The 22,337-nt window shown below is 53.4% G+C and overlaps 2 protein-coding genes across 5 annotated transcripts; both read right to left on the reverse strand.

The window, feature by feature from the left end:
• Positions 1-4,526: 4,526 nt before the first annotated feature.
• MRM1 (mitochondrial rRNA methyltransferase 1) lies at positions 4,527-11,911 on the reverse strand. Of its 2 annotated transcripts, XM_003817956.6 has the most exons (5): positions 11,152-11,910; positions 10,858-10,951; positions 5,692-5,824; positions 5,476-5,595; positions 4,527-5,248 (listed from the first exon to the last, which is right to left on the reverse strand). In XM_003817956.6, the coding sequence occupies exons 1-5, from the start codon at positions 11,679-11,681 to the stop codon at positions 5,076-5,078; spliced, it is 1,050 nt and encodes a 349-aa protein (XP_003818004.1). In that variant the 5' UTR covers positions 11,682-11,910; the 3' UTR covers positions 4,527-5,075. The 2 variants fall into 2 exon arrangements, with proteins under 2 accessions (XP_003818004.1, XP_034797938.1); XM_034942047.3 differs by lacking the exons at positions 5,476-5,595; positions 5,692-5,824 and having other exon boundaries at positions 11,152-11,911.
• A 758-nt stretch (positions 11,912-12,669) lies between these two features.
• DHRS11 (dehydrogenase/reductase 11) lies at positions 12,670-21,682 on the reverse strand. Of its 3 annotated transcripts, XM_008971234.4 has the most exons (7): positions 21,328-21,682; positions 18,304-18,513; positions 15,222-15,316; positions 14,429-14,558; positions 13,716-13,808; positions 13,442-13,507; positions 12,670-13,317 (listed from the first exon to the last, which is right to left on the reverse strand). In XM_008971234.4, exons 1-7 carry the CDS (start codon positions 21,472-21,474, stop codon positions 13,276-13,278), a joined length of 783 nt encoding a protein of 260 aa, XP_008969482.2. In that variant the 5' UTR covers positions 21,475-21,682; the 3' UTR covers positions 12,670-13,275. The 3 variants fall into 3 exon arrangements, with proteins under 3 accessions (XP_008969482.2, XP_034797939.1, XP_063454749.1); XM_034942048.3 differs by lacking the exon at positions 13,716-13,808; XM_063598679.1 differs by lacking the exon at positions 13,442-13,507.
• Between the last annotated feature and the right edge of the window lie 655 nt (positions 21,683-22,337).

Genomic DNA, 22,337 nt, shown 5'->3' on the forward strand with positions numbered 1-22,337 from the left:
GGGGAGAGGTTGCAGGGAAGACCCCTGCCTCACAACCCCAGGAGGGAGTGGCTGAGCGGCTCTGCAGTGGAGCCTCATGTTTGTAAACACCATTAATCAGGGATTAGCAGATGGGCATGCTAATTGCACCTGTGGAAGTGAGAAACCTCAAGGTTGATTACATTTACAAACTGTGGGGATCCCTGGCACCTGGCCCTGCAGGAGTCGGTGGTGGTAGTGGTGGTGTGTGTGTATGTGTGTCGGCGAAGCGGGGGTGGGGGGTGTGCTGTCTAATTCAGGACCCCAACCTAGGGGGAGGGGGGTTGACAATTTAGCCTCCTGCCAAAAAAATATTCCAGGCCTGCAGCAGGGATCTGGGGTGCCAGCCTCGATTTAGCTGCTCCGAGAATACCAAGTCACTGCCAATTCTTCTTAGACCCTTTCCATCTTGGCGTCTCAGGATCTTGGAGCCCTGACAAAGGGGGATCCTACAAATGTCATTCCAACCCCTCTCCTCCCTCAACTCCCTCCAGCAGTTCCCAGTGGTAAATCATTGTGCACTGCAGATGAAAGGGGCCAGAGCCTACAGGAAAACGGAGGCCAGGTTGGTTGGGAAGCACAACCCAGCGCCCTGACCTCTAAATCTGGCCCTAGAGGCTTTGAGGAGCAGCTACCATGCTCCTCCAAGCATGGGGCTGAGGGTTTTTCATGTATGACCTCTTTCAATCCATACCACCATCCTTTGAAGTGGACACCACTGTCATCCCCATTTTATAGGCGATGAAAACTGAGGCTTGGAATTTAAGGGACATGTCCACATTTATACTTCTAGCAAGCCACAGAGTTGGAACTCAAAGCAAGCACTGTCTAGCAGCCAGGCTCCTGCTCTTAACCACCACTGCTCTCTCCTCTGACTTCATTCCAACTCTGCCCTGCAGGGGATGGACCCCCACCCAGCCCCTTCACACCCACAGCCACGGCCTCCCCAGCTCCCGTGTACTTAACCCACACTTGCTGAGCAGTGTCCACTCAGTGTGTAGGCACCGCGCCAGGTACCAGAGGCTGCCTAAAGGAGAATCAGGCCTCATCCTCCTCATCCTTAGGACCTCAGACCCTTCCTCTTTGTTGGGGGACTGCCTGTATACCAGAAATTAGCACACACCTGTGTGTGTATGGCCTGTAATTTAAGCCTCAATCCCCTTTGGTTTAAGTGAACCTGTCTTCCCAGAGGCCAGCCAGCCTGCTGCCCAGGGAGTGAAGCAGGGAGAAGCCCCCTGTACCTGACTAAGCCCAGGAGAGTCTTCTAGATGGCCCAGACCACTGGGACAGGGAAAGCTGATGAACAGCATGCCCAGGGCAGGTTAGATCGGGTTCCAGCCACCATGGAGGAGTCTGTGGGGGGTGGGGTGCCTAAGTAGCCCCTACTCCAACTTCTAAGTTCCATGTTGGGCTTGGTTCTAGAGAGCAAGCTGAACCCTGCATCCCATATGCAGGGAGCACTGGGAGGCCTACATTCATTTTCATCAACTGCATTAGGTTTCTCCAGAGAAACAGAACCAACTGTGTGTGTGTTCAAGAGATTATAAGGCATTGGCTCATGCAATGATGGAGGCGGGCAAGTCTCAAGATGTGCAGGGTGAGTCAGCAAGCTGGACGCCCAGGAGAGCTGATGGTTTCATTCCAGCCTGAGTTTGAAGGCCTAAGCACCAGGAAAACCAATGGTATCATTTCCATTCAAAGGCCAGCACGCTTGAGATCCAGGAAGAGCTGATATTTCAGGTCTAGTCTGAAGGTAGGAAGGATTCTCTGACTTGGGAGAGGTCAGACTTTTTGTTCTATTCAGGCCCTCAACTGAATGGATGAGACCCACTCACATTAGGGGTCTGCTTGACTCAGTCTACCAATGTAAACATTAATCTCTTCCAAAAACAGCCTCAGAGAAACACCCAGAATGTTTGACCAAACATCTGGGCAACCCATGGCCCAGTCAAGTTGATACACAAAATTAACCACCACATCGAAGTCTGTATTATTGTGCGCTAGTCCTGGGGTGCAGTGTCCTCTGGTTTACAGAACATCTTTTACCGATACTCTCTCATTTTATTTTTATAACTTCTGTTGAAAAGGAAGGGGGTAGATAGGGCTGGTAGTAATGGTACTATCCCCAAGATGAGGAGGCTGAGAAGCCATCTAAGTGGAAAGCCATGGAGCCAGGACTGGAATGAGCACCTTCCGGAACCTGAGGGACAGATGAAAGCTCACCCTCACCTAAACTTTCAGGCATGAGCTCAAAAGCACAGGTGTGCATGGGAAGCAGTTTCTTGGACATGAGTGAGTGGCTCAAAGGCCACTGATTCTTGAACCTGGTCAATGAGATCAACTAGTAGCTTTAAGAAATATCAGCTGGGCATGGTAGTGCACGCCCGTAATCCCAGCACTGTGGGAGGCCAAGGCGGGCAGATCACCTGAGGTCAGGGAATTTGAGACCAGCCTGGCCAACATGGAGAAACCCCATCTCTACTAAAAATACAAAACTTAGCCGGGTGTGGTGGCACATGCCTGTAATCCCAGCTACTCGGGAGGCTGAGGCAGGAGAACCGCTTGAACCCAGGAGCCAGAGGTTGCAGTGAGCTGGGATTGTGCCACTGCACTCCAGTGTGGGCAACAAAGCAAGACTCCGTCTCAAAAAAAGAAAAAATAAAAACCAACACATGGCTCCTTCTCCAGAGATTCTGATTTAATCAGTCAGGTGCTTCTGGGCTTCTGAAATATTAAAAATATTCTCCTCCTTGACCCCAATGACAAGCCAAAGTGAAACATCACTACACTAGGCGCTTGGCCAAGAATGAAGCAGGGATGGGTCAGAGCCTGCGTGGCAGTCAGGGACAGGGAGCTCAAGGGGGGCAGAAGCTGATCAGTGCAGTTTATGAAGGAATTCTGTCCTCTTTCTTGAGAGGAGTAACTTTGACTTTAAAAAGATCTTAGGCCGGGCGCAGTGGCTCACGCCTGTAATCCCAGCACATTGGGAGGCCGAGGCGGGTGAATCACGAGGTCAGGAGATCGAGACCATCCTGGCTAACACGGTGAAACCCCGTCTCTATGAAAAATACAAAAAATTAGCCAGGCGTGGTGGCGGGCGCCTGTAGTCCCAGCTACTCGGGAGGCTGAGGCAAGAGAATGGCATGAACTCGGAAGGCAGAGCTTTCAGTGAGCCGAGATCGCGCCACTGCACTCCAGCCTGGGCAACAGAGCGAGACTCCGTCTCAAAAAAAAAAAAAAGATCTTAGGCCCTTTTTAGGCCAGGTTCACACCTGTAATGCCAGCACTTTGGGAGGCTGAGGCGGGCAGATCACCTGAGGCCAGGAGTTTGAGACCAGCTTGGCCAACACAGTGAAACCCCATCTCTACCAAAAAAAAATATAAAAATTAGCTGCGCGTGGTGCACGTCTGTAGTCCCAGCCACTTGGAAGGCTGAGCAGGAGAATCACTTGAACCTGGGAGGCAGAGGATGCAGTGAGCCAAGATCGCGCCACTGCACTCCAGCCTGAGCGACAGAGTGAGACCCTGTCTCAAAAAAAAAGGAGCATAGGCCCTTTTTAAACAACTTTAAGTGTTGCTCTAAATTGGCATTGCCATTAGAATTGAGACAAATCCAATGCAGATGGATTCCAGAGAAAAGTGGAGTACTATTTACTGAGCACCTAATACATGTGAGTTCCTATTGCCCTCCATATTCTCCCAATAATCCAGGAAGGTAGGATTATTCCCCTTTCGCCCAGGAGGGCACCGAGGCCCAGGTGGGTAAGGAGCACCCCCCCAAGGTCACATAGCAGTCAGGATTGCAAGTTCGGGGTTGCTATCCTCCAAAGCCATGCTCCAGGAGGGGAGATTTTTGTCTCTTAGAAGCCATCTGGCAACGTCTGGAGACATTTCTGGTTTCGTAATGGGGGGTCATGCTACAGGCATCTAGTGCGTATAGGTCGGGGATTCTGCTAAACATCCTACAGTGCACAGGATGGCTCTCACAACAAAAAATTATCTGGCCCAAAATGTCAAGGGTGTGGAATTTGAGTCCACCTGCCCTAGTGGTGATTCTCAGCCTTGGCTGCACATTAGACCAATGGTGGCGCTTTTGAAAGCCGGATGCCAGGTGGCGCCACACCCATCATGTCAGACTCTCTGGTGTCAGTGTTGGGTTTTTTAAAGCATGCCAGGTGGTTCCAATGTGCCACCAGGACAGAAACACTTCTATGCTCCTCACACTGCTGGCTCCTGCTGCTTTCCTGGGACCCGAGGGGAGGAGTGCCAAATCTGTCTTGGTTGTACAATCAACGGCAAGCCTGCTCCCAGTTCCTCCCTTTGAGGGGAACTGACTCAGTCACCCGTGGGGGGCCCCCGTGGGGTGGGAGGTGTTTGCTAATTTCCCGTCGCCTCTCATGGGGCTGCAGCCAGGAGTCTCCCCGCAAGGAGGCTGTGGAAGCTGCCTAAAGACTGGACCGAAGAGCGAGGCTGCCACCTAATGGAGGAATTGGCCAGAATCTCCCACGTGCTGAGTGATGTTTTATTTGAGCCTCACAACAACCCTGTGAGGTAGGTGCAGAGTCCCGCGGCACAGAAAGATGAGGCCTGCGCTCAAGGCCCCAGGGCGGGGCCGTGTGTGGGCCTGAGGTGCGCACTGTCTACCCCACATCAGGGCCCCGCCCTCCACCCCCCACATTCTCATACACACATTTGCCACAGGCAATGACTGGTTCAAGAGGAACGGGTCCCCTGGGCTGGGCTGCCTGCCTCTCTGCAGATGTCTAAACTTTCCCTCAACTTCCAGGCAGGGCCTGGGAACAGATTCCCTCCATGCTAGGCCATCATGGCTTCCCATGGAAATTAACAAATCACCATGTCCTACTACAGGTCCAACATCACAACAGGAAACAGCTTCCTCTGGTATCCACCGCAGTCCCCTTCCCCCCACCCCAGACTGTGGTCAATAAACATGGGCCTGGTGCACACTCAGGCAGAGGCTCCTCGCACACTGGAGCCGGCGGAGGCAGGTGCGGCCGTCCCTGACTCCAGCACATGAACACTGTGGACAGTCCACGTCAGCCCTCATTTTGCCTCTCTTTCTCTGGGCCTGAAGACAGCCCTGGGTGCTGAGCCATGCTGAGCCCTTCAGACCTGGCTGAGAGTTCTTGGGGGTCTTGGAGAAGCTGCCTTCTCTCCCCCTCTGTGGGGAAACCCTTCCTCTGGCTGCAAATGGAGTGAAGAAGAATTCCTGCAAAGACACAAGGACAAGGGAAGAGAGGACGGAGGAGAAGGATGATGTTTAGAGACCTAGACATGTGTCAGGCAGCCCCTCATCTCATCAACAGGATGTAATTTCCCCATTTTGTACATAAAGCAACTGAGGCACACAAACAGCCAGCAAATGGGATTAGAGGGCATCAAATCCCACCTGCGTGATTAGAGGGATAGAGGAAAGGGAAGGGGGAGTAGACTCACCTGCAGCCACAGAGACGTTCAAGGACTCAAGTCCAGGAGGCAGCTGGCGCCGGGGCAGGATGGTGAGGAGAAGCTGGCAGGAGGCCTGCACCTCCTGGGATAGACCTGAGCCCTCATTCCCTGCAGGGCGTGGGGCTGAGGGTTAGGGTTGCCCAGCTGGACACCCAGTTGCTCGGGAAATGTAATCTGGGCACAAACGCAGGGACATCCACCTACCCAGCACAAGGAGAGTAGGCCGTTCCCAGAGGAACTCCAAGCAACTCATGATGGGGATCTCGGAGGACTGGGGATCCTCTGTGCTTGGGCAGCCCACCGTGCCGGCCACGAGCCAGCCCTGCTGGGCCTTGGTCTGAAAGGGGGAAGAAGATATGTTCTAATTCTTTTTTTATTTTAATTTTGAGATAGGGTCTTACTCTCGCTCAGGCTGGAGTGCAGTGGCACGATCACAGCTCACCGCAGCCTCAACCGCCTGGGTTCTGGTGATCCTCCCACCTCAGCCTCCCAAGTAGCTGGGACTACAGGCACTCGCCACCCCACCCGGCTAGTTTTTGCATTTTTTTTTTTTTTGAGATGAGGTTTTGCCATGTTGCCCTGGTTGGTCTGGAACTCCTGGCTTCAAGCGATCCTCCCACCTTGGCCTCCCAGAGTGCTAGGATTACAAGCGTCAGCCACCATGCCTGCCTCTCCTATTCTAATTCATCAAATCTTCATCAGAGGCTATATGCAGTGGCTCAAGCCTGTAATTCCAGCACTTTGGGAGGCTGAAGCAGGCAGATTACCTGAGGTCAGGAGTTCAAAACTAGCCTGGCCCAGGCACGGTGGCTCGCGCCTGTAATCCCCAGCACTTTGGGAGGCCAAGGCAGGGGGATCACCTGAGGTTGGGAGTTCGAGACCAGTCTGAACAACATGGAGAAACCCCATCTCTACTAAAAATACAAAATTAGCCGGGCATGGTGGTGCATGCCTGTAATCCCAGCTACTCAGGAGGCTGAGGCAGGAGAATCGCTTGAACTCGGGAGGCAGAGGCTGCAGTCAACCGAGATTGCGTCATTGTACTCCAGCCTGGGCAGCAAGAGTGAAACTCCATCTCAAATTAAAAAAAAAAAAACCAGGCACAGTAGCTCACGCCTGTAATCCCAGCACTTTGGGAGGCCGAGGCGGGCGGATCACCTGAGGTCAGGAGTTTGAGACCACCCTGGCTAACATGGTGAAACTCCGTCTCTACTAAAAACACACAAAAAATTAGCTGGGTGTGGTGGCACATGCCTGTAGTCCCAGCTATTTGGGAGCCTGAGGGAGGAGAATCGCTTGAACCCGGGAGGCGGAGGTTGCAGTGAGCTGAGAGCACGCCACTGCCTCCAGCCTGGGCAACAAAGCAAGACTCCACTCTGTCTCAAAAAAAAAAAAAAAAAAAAAAAAAGACTAGCCTGAGCAACATGGTCAAACTCTGTCTCTACTAAAAATACAAAAATCAGCCTGTAATCCCAGCTACTGAGGAGACACGAGAATCTCTTGAGACCAGGAGGCAGACATTGCAGCGAGCTAAGATTGCGCCACTGCACTCCTGCTTGGGTGACAGAGTGAGACCCCCATCTCAAAAAAAAAAAAAAAAAATTATCCATCAGAGCCCTGGCCAAGGAAGAGCCCAGCCTTGCCCATACATTCATTTATTTGCTGATCCAGTCAATTAGTCAATAGTTATTAAGCACCTAGCATGGGCTCTGTTCTAGGCACTGAGGACAGGGGGCACTGAACAAAACAAAACAGACCAAAATCCCAGCCTTGTGGAAGGGCAGGTGGGGATGGACTCACTGAGGTGACATTTGAGTGCAGACCTGAAGGAGAAGGAGGAGCACCGTGCAGACATCTGGGGCAAGAACATTCTAGGCAGAGAGATCGGCAAGCACAGAGGCAGGTGCCTCCCTGGCATGTCTGAGAACAGTAAGGTGGCCAGTGGGAAGAGAGGCGTCAAGACAGAAGAAGGAACAAGAGCCACATGAGGTATGGTCTCCAGGGCTACTGGAAGGACTCCGCCTTTGAATCTGAGCGGTACAGAGGCTTTGAAAGGTTTTGAGCAGAGAAGTAACATGGTCTGACTTCAACAGAATCACTCTGCCTGCTGTGCTGAGAGCCAAGAGCAGAAGAAAGGAGGCCAGGTGGGAAGTTTCTGCAATAACGGTCAACAGATGATGGTGACTTGCTTGGGCCAGAGTGGTAGCAGTGGAAACAGGCAGAAATGGTGATAATACGGAAATAACTTCAGTTAAGGATGATGCCAAGGTTTTTGACCTAAACAACCAAAGGGATGGAGTTGCTCCAGAAGAAACAAGCGCTCAGTTTTAGAAATGTTAGGTTTGAAATGCCCGCCTGACAGCAAAACAACAACAACAATAACAACAACTGTGCAGTAGGCAACTAGATGAGTGAATCTGGAATTCAGAACCAAGGTCCAGGCTGGAGTATACACTTGGGTGGGAATTTGAATTCAGATAGTATTTAAAGCCATGAGACTAGATGAGACCAACAAGAAATGAACATATACAGAAAAGAGATCCAGGACCAGGTGAGGTGGCTCACGCCTGTAATCCCAGCATTTTGGGAGGCTAAGGCAGGAGGATTTCTTGAAGCCAGGAGTTTGAGACCAGCCTGGGCAACAAAGTGAGACCTCATCTCTACAAAAAAAAAAAGGAAAAAGAAAAAAGAAAGAAAAAAATTAGGTGCGATGGTGTGCACCTGTATCTCCAACTACTCAGGAGGCTGAGGTGGGAGGATGGCTTGAGCCCAGGAATTCGGAGGCTGTACTGAGCTGTGATTGTGCCACTGCACTCCAGGCTGGGCAACACAGCAAGACCCCATCTCTCTCTCTCTCTCTCTTTTTTTTTTTTTTTTTGAGATAGAGTTTCACTCTTATTGCCCAGGCTGGAGTGCAACGCTGTGATCTCGGCTCACTGCAACCTCCGCCTCCTGGATTCAAGCAACTCTTCTGCCTCAGCCTCCCGAGCAGCTGGGATTACAAGTGCCCGCCACCATGCCCAGGTAATTTTTGTATTTTTAGTAGAGACAGGGTTTCACCATTTTGGCCAGGTTGGTCTCGAACTCCTGACCTCAGCTGATCCACCTGCCTCAGCCTCCCAAAGTTCTAGGATTACAGGCGTGAGCCACCGTGCCTGGCCAAGACCCCATCTCTTAACAACCGCTCCCGGCCAAGACCTCATCTCTTTTTTTTTTTTGACACGTCACTCTGTCACTCAGGCTGGAGTGCAGTGGCACAATCTCGGCTCACTACCACCTCCACCTCCTGGGTTCAAGCGATTCTCCTACCTCCGCCTCCCGAGTAGCTGGGACTACAGGCACGAACCACCACACCCAGCTAATTTTTTGTATTTTTAGTAGAGATGGTGTTTCACCGTGTTAGCCAGGATGGTCTTGATCTCCTGACCTCATGATCTGCCTGCCTCAGCCTCCCAAAGTGCTGGGATTACATGCGTGAGCCATTGTGCCCAGCTGACCCCATCTCTTAACAACAACAACAAAAGAGATCCGAGGACTAAAATCTGGGAAATGCTAATGCTCGGAAGTCAGGGGGTTGAGGAAGAACCACTAAAAATGTCTCTCAGAGAGGACATGGTGAAGCAGAAGGAAAGCAGGTATAGTGTTTCAAGGAGGAAGGAGTGGTCAACTGTGCCAGCTGCTGCAGATGGGTCAAGTCAGAAAAGAATTGAGAACAGACCCTGGAATGCAGCAACATGGAGGCCACTGGTGACCTTGATGAAGCCTTTGATTCAGTGTGAGAGGAAGAGCTGACTGGTGTGAGATCAAGAGCGTGAGAGGGGAATGTTTGCTTGCACGCTGAAGAGAGTGTAAGAGAAAAGTGGATGCTGCAGGAAGAGGAGGAAAATTGCTACAGCAGTGTCTCTGAGTACGCAGGAAGGGATGGGGCCCCAGCACAGGCCCCTGCTTGGGGCACCTCCAGCTCTTCCACAGCAACAGGCGGATGACACTCTCCAGGTCAGATGCTGATGACAGTAGGGAGATGTGATGCCTGAAGCTTAAGTGGATGTTCTGCAGTGTTTCTGTGTTTTCAGAAGCTACCTGTTCAGGGGCTGGAAGTGATGAGTGGGAACCTCATCTCCTATCAGGCTTGAAGAAAGGGGCTCTCTACAAAAAAGTGAAGCCAAAAAATGCTTCTAGATATGTGCTGTTCAATATAGTAGCCACTAGCTACATGTGGCTATTAAGCAATTGAAAGGTGGCTAATTCAAATTGAGGTGTGTTGTATGTAAAACATTTTTTAAAGGAATGTAAAATATTTCATTAATAATATTTTTTAAAGGCCAGGTGCGGTGGCTCATGCCTATAATCCCAGCACTTTGGGAGGCCGAGGCGAGTGGATCGCTTAAGGTCACGAGTTCAAGAACAGCCGGACCAACATAGTGAAACCCCATCTAAATACAAAAAAAAAAATTAGCTGGGCATGGTGTGTGCCTATAATCCCAGTTACTTGGAAGGCTGAAGCAGGAGAATCACTTGAACCCAGGAGGCAGAGGTTGCAGTGAGCCAATATTGCACCACTGCACTCCAGCTTGGGCAATAAGAACGAAACTCTCTCAAAAAATTAATAATATTAATAATAATTAAAATGATTACATGTTAAATTGATATTATTTTGGATATACTGGACACAATTTATTTAAAATGTCATCTCCTTACTTTTCAATGTGGCTACTAGAAAAGCTAAAACTACCTATGTTTCTCACACCATATTTTTATTGGACAGCGTTGTTCTAGACAGGTCCCAGAGCTCTCCCCCTTCTTAAGAGGGAAATTTCTCACCCTACAGTTGGGGTGGGGGTTGGGGGGGTATGGTCAGAGGGGATTCCATATGCAGAGCAATACTGCCTCCTTGTGTCCAGCAAGGGAAGCACAGCTGAAGACAAACGGATGGGAGAGGGGTTTCCAAGGTTTGTCTCTTGCTAGATATTAATGGCATAAAGATCTCCTTGTTCAAACATCCTTTCAAGCTGTGCCCTATTCGAGGAACTCAGGTCTCCTGTACGCAGCTCCCCACAGCTGAACAAAATGCATTTACTGAAGCCCGACCTAGTAGGCAAGTAGACACTGAGGCTGACTTACAGAAGAGGCAAAGTGGTGCATACCTGGGGAAGGGGTGCAGGAAAGGGTATGACGCTAGGAAGAATTCAGCTAATGCTCCATTTGCCGTTTTAAAAACTCCAGGACCCTTCCGTCCCCAGAGGGATTTAGAAGGCCAAAGGAAGCGATGCCAACATGCCCCTTTCTCTCCCTCGCCAGGGGCTAGCTTCGTCCCCTTGAAGAGGCTGAGCTGGGCTCACATCTGTTCCTTCCCCTCTTGCCCCTCATTACCTGTAAAAATCCGGTGAGGTCATCAGTGGAGAACACGTCCATCACCTCCATAGCCCCCGCGCTGGACTTGCTGACTACTGGAGTGAGCGGGCAGCTGCAAGGTTTCCCCGTTCCCCGCATTAGGCTGGGCCATCTCAAGCCCGGCTCCCTACCCTCCCAGGGCTCCCAAGGGCTACGGGGATGAGAGTTCTGGGACAGGTAAGTCTGGCTAAGGGATCACCCAAGGGCCAAGGTGCTTAGGAACTCGGCTGCGTCTCCAAGTAGGGGCACATAGAGAATGAGGGACGTCCGTGCCTGTTTCTCCGGCTGGTGATGACCTTATCCACTCCGAGGAAGTGTGCCGAACGCAGCACAGCCCCAAAATTCCGGGGATCCTGGATCCCATCGAGGACGAGCCACAACTGCTGGGGGTCGTCGCCTGGGCTCGCCTCCCCGGCCTCTCTCCAAGGCCGGGGCCGCAGCGGGCTCACCTCCATGCAGACACCCTGGTGGACCTGGTAGCGGCACATTGTGTCCAGTTTCTGCCGTCTGGGCCGCAGAACTGGAATGTCCCGCGCCTCGGCCATCCGGAGCAGCTCGGCCCGCTTCCCCTGCAGCCCAGCTTTACCCGCCTGGAGCAGGAGCCGGGCCACAGAGCGGCGGGCGGCCTGCAGAGCCAGGAGACACGGGGACATGCCAAACAGAAGCTCCAGCCGAGAGGTCGGCACCAGGTCATCCAGCAGCAAGCGGCTTAGCTCCTCCCCACCAGGCCGCTCCCCATGGGAGAAATGACGGGTGACGAGGCGACCCCAGGTCGCGTCCCGGACGGTCGAGAGCAATGCCATGGCGCAGCTCCCGCCAGGGACTCGATGCCCCTTGCTGCGTCCCCGGGAGCGGTAACCCGCGCCGCAGTTCGCTCCCAGGCTCCCAACACCGAGGTGAAGGGTACTCGACAGCTGTCTCCGCCGAGCTCTCTCGGACAGGAACAAACAGCCCCGATTACCCACAACTGGACTACCGAGCTACGACCACCCCCTCCCAGGCTCCCACGTGGGTCCCTCGCTTCCGGGTTCGGGAGCCCGGCCCCTTCCTGACGGTATTTTGCGCATGCGTGGCTGCCAGGCTGTCCCCCCCACAGCGCCTCCCTCAAGGCTAGAGGAGCGGCGAGCCGAGCTGGCCGTACTACCGGCTGCGTCCTGTGTTCCTCGAGGTCCCAGGAGGCCGGGGACCGCATTCACCCACGCACCAGTGAAGCGCCCTTTAAGGAGATGGGTTGGCCTTCCTGGTCAACCAATTCAGTCTTGCCTCCCTCCCCACATCCCGGCGCTGGTGATTTTTCCCAGAACTTCTCACTAGCCCATCACCAGCCAGCAGGACCCCAACAGTCACTTCCTATCCCGGGCCGCTGATTCTCTTCCTAAGTGACTCTGAGCCTGTCGTGTCCCTGCTGACAAGCCCACTAACGCCCCCGTCCCACAGGTAATGGCGAGACTCTTGGGCAGCACTCAGCCCCCCAGCGATCCAGGAAGGCAGGAAGGAGCTGCCTCTTCAGCCCCATCTTGCTCCTGTGCTTAAGTTCTGAGCTGTTCGCACAGCACTGCATGCTCTTCCAGACCTCTCAGCCTTGCACACCTGTCTTCGCTTTGTCAAACTCCTACATGTTTTCAAGGCCCAAACAAACCCATTCCTGCTACCTAAGGTAATCCATACTCCCATGAGTGAGGCCCCCAATCCACCCACCTGGGACCTACCTGGAAGAAATTCTGAGACACAAGCACCCCTGATCACAGAGAAGGGGAAAGAATGGAAAGACACTCCTGAAGCCAAGGCAGATTGGTTGCGATTTTTCTTTTTTAATGATCACCATGAAATCCACTGGGCCAGGCCCTGGTGTTCTGCTGCCATAGTCAGAGTCAGAGTGGAGGGATGACCCCACGAGGGGACAAGAAGCCAAGATTGGGCTGGGGAGCCGAGAAGGAGATAGATAAGGGGGAGAGGGTGCAGTGGGGCAGGCAGAGGAGGAAGTCTGGAGCCCTGGATAACAACACAGATATAAGGTGAGGGCCTCCCTCTGCCACCCCAGCCCTGAGCCACAGACGTTGAGGTGCAAGAAGATGGGGGGGGATTTTGGCCACAACTCCTTTCCCATGTCAAAGGGAAGACACTGAGAGCAGACAAAGGCCAAGGTGCCCAGGGGCACAAGAACAAGTTAACAAGTAAAACAATTAGGGACACCACCTCCTTTCCCCAGCCCATTTTTCACATTTACAACTGAAGCAATTTGACAAGATGATATAAAAATCTCAAACAAATTTTCTAGCCCCTGGTTGGGGTGTGGACAGGAAGTGGTATCCCGTGATCCAGAAATCAACACCTAAAATCCAGAGGCAGGAGGCAAGCCATGAAGGGTGGGGAGGGAAGGAGGAGCTCCCACAGTCACTAGGTCACCTGCTCCGTGGGCCTCATCTGGATGTCTCCAATCTGTGGAAGGTACAAGGCATGAGGCAGCTGTGACACTCTCCCCTGGCCCTGCAGGGCTCCCTGCTCCCCTCCTCTGGGGCTGGTTGGGTTCCTCCAGTGAGTAGACAGTCAGGGCCAGACTCACCTGGATGTGTGCGGGGGTGCTGAGGACGTAGATAACAGCCTCGGCCACATCCTCGGGTTTGAGACACTGAGAGCACCAGGGGTATGGGTTGAGACAAGGACAGAATGGACTCAAATTCCCTCCCACCACTGAGCTTCTCTGTGGCATCCACACATCCACCCCAACCCTCCAGGAGGAGCCACAAAGGCTGGAAGAGTGGAGTCTGAAGGCCGAGCTTCCCTCTGCCTTCATTTAGGGAGTCAGTGGCTTCACCAGGCTCAGAGGGAGGCCCCACCTTCATTTGCTCATAGGTGGCAGCTGCCTTCTCAGGGTCCTTGTCGTGGAGTTTGAAGGCGAATTGTGTCTCCACCACACCTGGAGAGATGCACTGGGCCAACAGAGAGGGCCTTCTCAGGGGCTGAGCTTTGCCAGGTCTTGGGGAGGTCGAGGGGAGAGGATGGAGGCCACAGAACCCCAGCTTCACAGTGATGGCTGCCCGATATCCGGCAGCGGCCTCCTCCCTCCGAAGCTGCCACTGGCAGTGACCACAATGATACCTACCATCTACAGAGCCTTTCCTATATGTCAGGTAAACGTTTTACAAAAAAGTGTCCCTGAAAAGCTCATCATCTCCTTTTCACAAGTGAGAAGGCCGAGGCTTAGGGAGGTTCAGTGACTCGCTCACGATCATGCGGCCTTCAAGAGAAGAGCCCGGAGTCCCGGTTTCCAGCCACTGTGCACCTGGTTTCCCACAGTCCCTTGCTTTCCCTCAGGTCAGCCCCCTCCCAGCTCAAAGTCTAAGTCTGGTCGTTGGCTCCTGGATCAGTGAAATGAGGAAATGAAGGGCTGCATAGGGCCATGCCGGGAGCAGCAGCACCCAGTTCTGTGCCCAGTCCACTCCCAGGAGTTCTAAGCAGCACATTCTGAACATGGGCTTCCTGAACGGTGTGTGTGGGTGGGGAGGGCCTGCGCCACCCTGTGCCCACCAGGGCTAGGCCACAGCCTCACCGTGGCTCGGATGTGGGTCTGGGCCTCCCGAAGCTCTTGCCTCAGTCCCTCTGTCAGCGCAGTGACGGCATACTTGGTGGCACTATAGAAGTGGGTCACAGACAGGGGTAACACTCGGTGGCCAGACATGCTGGGTGGGGAGAGGAAGGGGAAAGAGGAGAGAATGAAGCTCCAGGGAGACCAGTGGTGCTCCTGCCGTACCCGGTCAGCCCCACCACCCAGATGCCCATCGGGAAGACTTCTAAAGGGGACCTCTACTGGCCATCCTACAGCTCACTAATCTAATTTTGGTTATTCAAACAGCTTTGGAAAACCCTCCTTTTCCTGGAACTCATCCCTAAGCTGACGACAGAATGCACTCTCCTGGTGGTGCAGAATGTCAGAATTCTCTCCATCTAATCTGTATGTTCACTGATACGGTTCTATTGGGACATCTCAAGGCAGGCAGAGGCCATGTCCCCCCTCAGACTGGGGCTCCCCAGTGGCAGACACTGTACATAGTACTCTTTGTGCCATGAGGTGGGGTTCATCCCCAGGCCTGAGGAATCGAGGCACTTAGTCCCAGGAGAGGCCCCAGGCTTCAGCTGTAGAGGGAAGGGGCTGAGCTGCCCATTCCAGCCAACCAGGGGCTGATACTTGACAACATTGTTCTTTCCCTCACCATAATTGTGCCATTCAGGTATTAAATCCGTATTTTCCCACCAAGGAAACTGAAGTCCAAAGAGGTCAGGTGAGCTGCAGCACATTACCCAGCCTGGTGGGTGAGTGGTACCCATTGGCCACCTGCCCTCACCTATTGATGTTAATGATGTGCCCATCGTCCACATTCCGCTCCTTCATGGACTGGAAGGCTTCCCGTGTGCAGATGCTGAGGGCCAGCACGTTCACCTGCAGGCCAGGGAGGGCAATGAGGTGTCTCCACTCCGGCCCAACTGAGCAAGTGATGGAGCCACAGAATGCTAGGGGGGAAGGGAGCAGTGTGGCATTCCAAAACAGTGTCCAGGTCCCCCCGGAGACCAGCCACAGGCACAGAGCATCTTGTCTTCTACACGAGATGCCCCTCTCCCTAAAGCCGCAACCCCTAGTTGATAACAGAGGTAGCTCCTCACCTGGCTGACCACCCAAGTTCCTGCAAACAAGAATGGAAACCCTTCAAACCCACTCCTGACCCAGGAGACTCTGTCTTGGCCATCTCCTCTATGAACAGTAGCACAGACCCTCTAATTCCATAGGGAATCATTTCCATTTTTTCCCCCAAATACCCTACTCTTCTCTTCTCTGTGACAGTCTCTGGCCCTGCTCCCTCCTAAACTGCTCAAAATCCTTACCAAAATGGCTTACAAATCTCTCTCCTCCGGCACACAGCCTAGCCTCTCCCTGCCTTCCTCAGCTACTCTCTGCTCCTTCCCCACCCCCTCCCTTGAGATGAGTGGAGAAGGCCTGACCCTCCTTTCTATGCCTTCCTTTAACCTGGGTTCCATCTACAAGACTAGGCACGGAGACTCTAGAGGGTCAGGTAACTTGCCACTCCTACTCCCTCTGGCAGAGGTGACCCCTACATCCCCACCCTTCAGGGAACAGAGGTCTGAAGGCGTGTCTGCTGTAAAGCGCCTACACTGCCCCACCCGTTGGCCCCACTCATTAGCCTCACCCGGAGGACAAGCAGAGATAAAGCTTTCAGCAGGTCCTCAGGCCTCTCCTCTTAAGAAGAGAGGGAACCAGCAGGAGATTAGATGTTTCTCTTAATCAGGTGTCAGAGCCTGCCATGAGGAACAGAACACCTTTGGTGTGAACCTGCCTTGGTGTTCATGGCAGTAGGAAGAGATGGGTGCCAGGACAGGGAGGTTTCCAGCCGTGTTTCTCATCTTCTTGGCAATGTGGGCTTGTGAGGCAGAGAACTCAGCCCCTGGCAGGTAGAGTGGGAGAAATAGATCCCCTGGGACCAGGTGAGTAAATCTCCCAGGTCTAGGGTATCAGAGGCAGGGAAAGAGAAGATGCCTCATAGGATGATCCTAATAGACTCAGATAATGTTCAAGCTGAAAGGAGCTGTAGGAATTTAATGTAAGTCCCTCATTTTACAGATGGGCGAGTTGAGGTCCAGGTTTAGAGACCCATGTGCTGTGGGTGAGGACCATGGCTCTGATCTCCAAGAAGGCTGAGGGCTTCATTTTCATGGCTTCATTTCCAGGCCCAAGCATCTGTGAGGTGCTAAGTCTACTGTCAGCAGATGGGAAAGGATTGTGGGGAGAAAAGAACACCCCATTCACACACTGCTTTCAACTTCTCAGGATACTTTTATACCCTACTATCACCCCATCATACCATCCAGAAGTTGAAAACCCATGTCCTGAAAGTTGGGTTTGGCCTGTGCACAGTTTCAAAACATTTTAAAAACCCTTCCAGCATGTACTGGAAAGTTTCATTTATTCAATAACTATCTTTTGAGTGCTTATGGGATCAAGCCATACCAGAGAATAAAACAGATAAAAATCCTTGCCCTCATGGAGCTGACATTTTAGTGAATGGGAGTGGGGGGGTGTCACATAAAATCAGACTCCCCACTTCTCTCAAAGAAATCATAAGATCAGCTGGGCGTGGTGGCTCACACCTGTAATCCCAGCACTCTGGGAGACCAAGGCAGGCGGATCACGAGGTTAGGCGATACAGACCATCCCGGCCAACATGGTGAAACCCCATCTCTACTAAACACACAAAAAATTAGCTGGGCATGGTGGTGCCCGCCTGTAGTCCCAGCTACCCAGGAGGCTGAGGCAGGAGAATAGCTTGAACCCAGAAGGCGGAGGTTGCAGTGAGCCAAGATCACGCCACTGCACTCCAGCCTGGTAACTACAGAGCAAGACTTCGTCTCAAAAAAAAAAAAAAATTTCATCAAATCAGGCCACACTGGGCCCACACCACCATAGAGCAACTATGCAGGATTTGAGCAGTGGCTGTGTGCTTCCTCACACACCACAGACCCCTCCTAACCTCCCTCACTCCTTTATGTACCTACCTGGCCCCAGGGGACATTGGAGCTGTGACCCCAGATATTGATGATAGAGGTGTGTTCATCCCAATTAATTGTGACAAGACTGAAGCTCAAGGAAGGTAACCAACCTGCCTAAAGTCACATAGTTACTAGTGGGGCTAGGTAAGAATATCATCACTTGTCTCTCTCTTCCTTTTCTTCCCATAACATCACGTTCCCAAGCACCCAGGCACAGGGCTGACAAGTGGGAAACATTCAACAGGCAGCAGTTCTCTCCCCTAACAATCTTTCTTCTAACACAAGGAAATCACTCTAGACTTTAAGAACTACCTTCAGGTCGGGCGTGGTGGCTCATGCCTGTAATCCCAGCACTTTGGGAGGCCAACATGGGCAGATCACCTGAGATCAGGAGTTTGAGACCAGCCTGGCCAACAAGGTGAAACCCTGTCTCTACTAAAAATACAAAAAAATTAGATGGGCATTGATGGTGGGTGCCTATAATTCCAGCTACTCAGGAGGCTCAAGCAGGAGAATCGTTTGAACCTGGGAAGCGGAAGTTGCAGTGAGCAGAGATCATGCCACTGCACTCCAGCCTGGGTGACAAAGCAAGACTCTATCTCAAAAAAAAAAAAAAAAAAAAAAAAAAAAAAAAAAAGAACTACCTCCAGGGGCTCAAAGAAGAGAAGAGCTGATATGGCCATTCATCCACTCTCTATCCCTCTGGTAGGGCAAGAAGCCAAGAGAGAGTCAAGATGCCCCAGGTGGGAACCTGAAGCTCCCTCTTCCTAGATGTCCCGTCCCCAGCAGCACTCTGGTTCACAAACCCCTGGCTCCCCTCTCTCCTCCCCACTCTCCACCTGGAAGATGGAGGCTTGGAGCTCTTACATTGAACATGTCCTTCCAACCGCTGGTGCTGCCTGAGAGCAGGGTGTCAGGCCGGGCCAAGCCAGCATTGTTGATGCAGATGTCTACACCGCTGTGCTGAGAACGGATAGCTGAGAACATGGAGAGGATGTCCTCTTCATTTGATAGGTCACATCTGTAGGGGATCAAAGTCCCGGGGTAGCCTGCACTCTTACATTCAGCAGCCAGCTCCTATGAAACCCAACAGGGGTCTGACTGGGGTGAGCAGCTCACTCCCACGGCTCCCTAGCCAGCCTCAGACCCCCATCCCCGTCACACTCATAAAACATGCTCCTTTGGCAGCTGACTTTCAGCCATGTAGATGTTGGACTGCCCATCCCCTAAGTCTGTCCTCTTTGGTCAAAGTCTAAGGGATGACAGTGCTCCCTGAGTGATGAAGGGAAAAGGCTGTGATCAATGGAGAAACCTCACTATAAACTCAAGTCCTGGCTGGGCGTGGTGGCTCATGCCTGTAATCCCAACACTTTGGAAGGCCAAGGCGGGTGGACCAGTTGAGGTCAGGAGTTTGAGACCAGCCTTGGCTAACTTGGTGAAACCCTATCTCTACTGAAAATACAAAAATTAGCTGGGTGTGGTAGCTACTTGGGAGGCTGAGGCATGAGAATCACTTGAACCCAGGAGGCGGAGGTTGCAGGAGCTGAGATCACGCCACTGCACTCCAGCCTGGGTGACAGAGCAAGACTGGGTCTCAAATAAATAAATAAATAAATAAATAAACTCAAGTCCTGGGTGGAGCAGGGGCCAGGGACCTAGAGAATGGAGTGCTCTCTCTTTTCTGCCTCTTCCTCAACAGGAACACCTCTTCTGCCCATAGGTAATATGCGCCTCTCCACCACTTCATGCTTCTACACCAGTCCCGAGAGTCACTGGGCTGGTTAACCCAGCCTCTTCTGCATTGTGTCAGCCAGTCCCTCATCTCCGAACTATTCCCCTCCCCTCGCAAACTGCAGCCAACTGGCTCAGAGTTCTCAGACATGCCTTTCAACCAAGCCCAGCTGCCAATCTTCCCTTCCTACCTAAAGGAGGGGTCAGAAAGTCAGGACGGATTCTTTCTCTCTGAGTCCTGGTGCACCACCCTCCCCTCTGAGGTTTCTCAGGAGACTATGAGGCAATTCAGGTGGCAGGTGCCATTGAACACCCCCTGTGCATCTCCGGGCCCTCAGCATGCCAAGAAAGACCTGAGAAGGCAGAGCCACTGAGAGGCAGCCCAGGGGGAAGCTGACATTCAGAGGCAAGAAAAAAATACGTTCTGTGGCCTTCTTTGGAAGCCAGTGACTGGGCACTTGAGCCTTGTGATGGTGACGGTGTAGACGTGGGCGAGGGGGAAGGGGCGTGTGGTGCCCTAGAGGAAGGCCAGCTTGGCCAGCTGCCCTGGCCTGGAGCCCCTTCCTCCTCCCAAGCCGAGCCAGGAATAGAGGACAGGATCGGGTGTCTTGGGACATTCTTTTCTGCTTTGACTTTCTGTGAGTTCAAAAGGTATAGTCCTCTGAGAATCAGAAACCCCCCTTCACCAGATTTTACCCACATTTGATCACTTCAGGAAACAGGAGTTTTCTCTGTAGGAAGCTAGAACCCAAATTCTGCTTTAACATCAATGACTGAATCAATCAAAGCAGACTGTGGGCAAGGAAGACTGCAGCTTTCCCCTCCCCTGGTGTACATCTTCCCGCTTCCTCCTCTAGACTCAAAATTCCTGCCACAAGAAAACCAGAAGGGATGAGCTCAGAATGTATTTCTTCCTGTCACTGCCTTCCTGTTGCCCCACCTGTGCCACCTGATCTCCCTACCTCCCCTCAGTAATGATCTACAACATCATGTCACCCCCTCACAACAGGGGCATTCTCCTCTCAGACATGGAGTCACCCTGGGACTGAGTGATCAGCCTGGGGATCCCCTTGGGGCTCAGGCCCCCCACTCCTGGCTAGCTTGCGGTAGGGGAGTAGGTGAGAAGGCAAGAGTGGCTTCAGAATTACGGAATCCAGTTGTTTAATCCCTGGCCTGATCCTCTGGGCTCCAAGGCTGGGGCTGGGTCCTGAGCTCCTCAGAATAGGATAAAGGGAGGAAAGAGTGGGGCAGTGATGGAGCCAGGTGACCTTGGGATTATCTGGGTTATAAAGCATACCTTTGGTCAGCAGCAGGGGAGGGGACAGTCCTCCTTCCTGTATACCTTCTCCCTCTGCCCCCACCCAAGGCCTCCTTACCCTTTCCCTGCCTGAGGACTTTGAGCACGGTGGAGATAAAGCCCTGCAGCTAAGCACTAGCCCGACACTGAGAATGAGCTTGCAGGGCACATCCAGAGAGAGCCTAGCACAGAAATTCCTCCCTGCTCCAAAATGGCCATCTTGATTTTTCTCTGAGCTCTGTGGGCTCCCAACCCCACGTCAAGAGCAGAGTAAGGAGTTCCAGGCTGCTTTATCCTCTCAAGGTTTCCGCCCTATTTCACCCACTCTGTTCGCCCCAGGAGAGTGGAGGAAGGCCCACTAATGAATATTCCATTCATTCCTCATGCCACTGGGCATGAGTCACCCCCGAGGTGAGGAGGCGGGGCTGAGGCTCTTCAGTAAAGCTCCCACCCCAACCCCACCCTCAGTCCTGGCTCCTGCCCATCTGGTTGGCCAGCCACCTTGCCCTGCGTGGTGGGTGACTTCTGGAGATTAGAGGCACTTGGCCGCCGGGGGCGAGAAGGCCACAGGGGCGAGACCACCACCCCCGACCTCCGGCTTCCCCTTCCTCGGGCCAATACCCTGGGCAGATGCGAGGGGCGGGTGGGGAGATGCCGGGGTCGGAGATTCGGTAACTCGAGCAGGGGCTGTCGGGGCAAACGGCTCCTTCAAAGACGAGACTTAAGGGGAAGGGAGAAGCCTGCCTTAAGGGATCCGAGAGGCCGCCCCGACTAGAGCAAAGGGCCCCGGCGTGGCGGGCAGGTGAACCCGACTCCGGGGAAACGACCCGCCCGCGACGTCCCCGCCCTCGGCCCGGCCTCACCTCGATGTTGCCCACAGTGCGGGCGCAGCCCACCACCTTCAGTCCCTGCTGGACCAGGGCCCGGGCCACGGCCGCGCCGATGCCCCCCGAGGCCCCCGTCACCAGCGCCAGCCGGTCGCGCCACCGCTCCATGCCGGGCCTGGCCATGGGCCCACGCCGCCCGTCCGCCTCGCTGGACTAGCCCGGCACGGGGGTCGAGGAGCTGACGCCCGGCCGCTCTCCTGCCGCCGCTGCCGACCTGCTCGCGTCCGATCCGCGCCTAGACCCACCAGAGTCCCGGCCTGCCTCCAGCCGGGACTCCACCCTCAGGCCCCCGGCGATCCGCCGTATCCAGTCGGAGGCCGCCGCGGCCCGGCCGCCCCGCCCCTTCCGCCCCTCTGCCCCGCCCCGGCGTAGGGAAACCGGGCTGCGCGGGAGCGTCCTGGCAGCTGGCGGCGCCGCTTCCCCAGTGAGCGCTGCCCTTTGGGGTCAGGGAAACCGAGGTTTAGCAGGGAGGTTCCTTCAGCCCCAAGGGCGCATACTGAAGCGTCCCGCTTAGTCTCCCTTCTCTACTCCTGAACCCTAATGCCAGGATGAGGAATTAAGGGCACTTAAGGTGACTCCAACACTCTTCCACACCCTCCCAAACCCGCCGGTGGCTGATGGGAAGGGATTCGGCCCAGAAAACGCCGAGTGTCTCCGCCATCAATGCTGGGTGACCTTGGGAAGGACTCATTCACCCTACCTGATCCCTTGGCTTTACTAGCCACGGAGAGTACACGTGTACTGGGGTATTCTGTCCCTAAATGGCCCACTGTGTCTAACTGCCCTAGACCCCCACGCTTACCCCTACCCCACTGTAGCAAATGTATCATGATATATGCCAAAGATTAAAACAGTATCTAACATTTGCTGCTTATGGTGTAGCAGGCATTTTAAATATAGTAACTAATCTACACAACCGCGCTGAGATGGCACATATTAGTATCTTAATTTTAAAGATGAGTATACTGACGTGCTGAAGCATGGTT

The sequence above is a fragment of the Pan paniscus genome, chromosome 19 (genome assembly GCF_029289425.2).
Source record: "Pan paniscus chromosome 19, NHGRI_mPanPan1-v2.0_pri, whole genome shotgun sequence".
Taxonomy (NCBI): domain Eukaryota; kingdom Metazoa; phylum Chordata; class Mammalia; order Primates; family Hominidae; genus Pan; species Pan paniscus.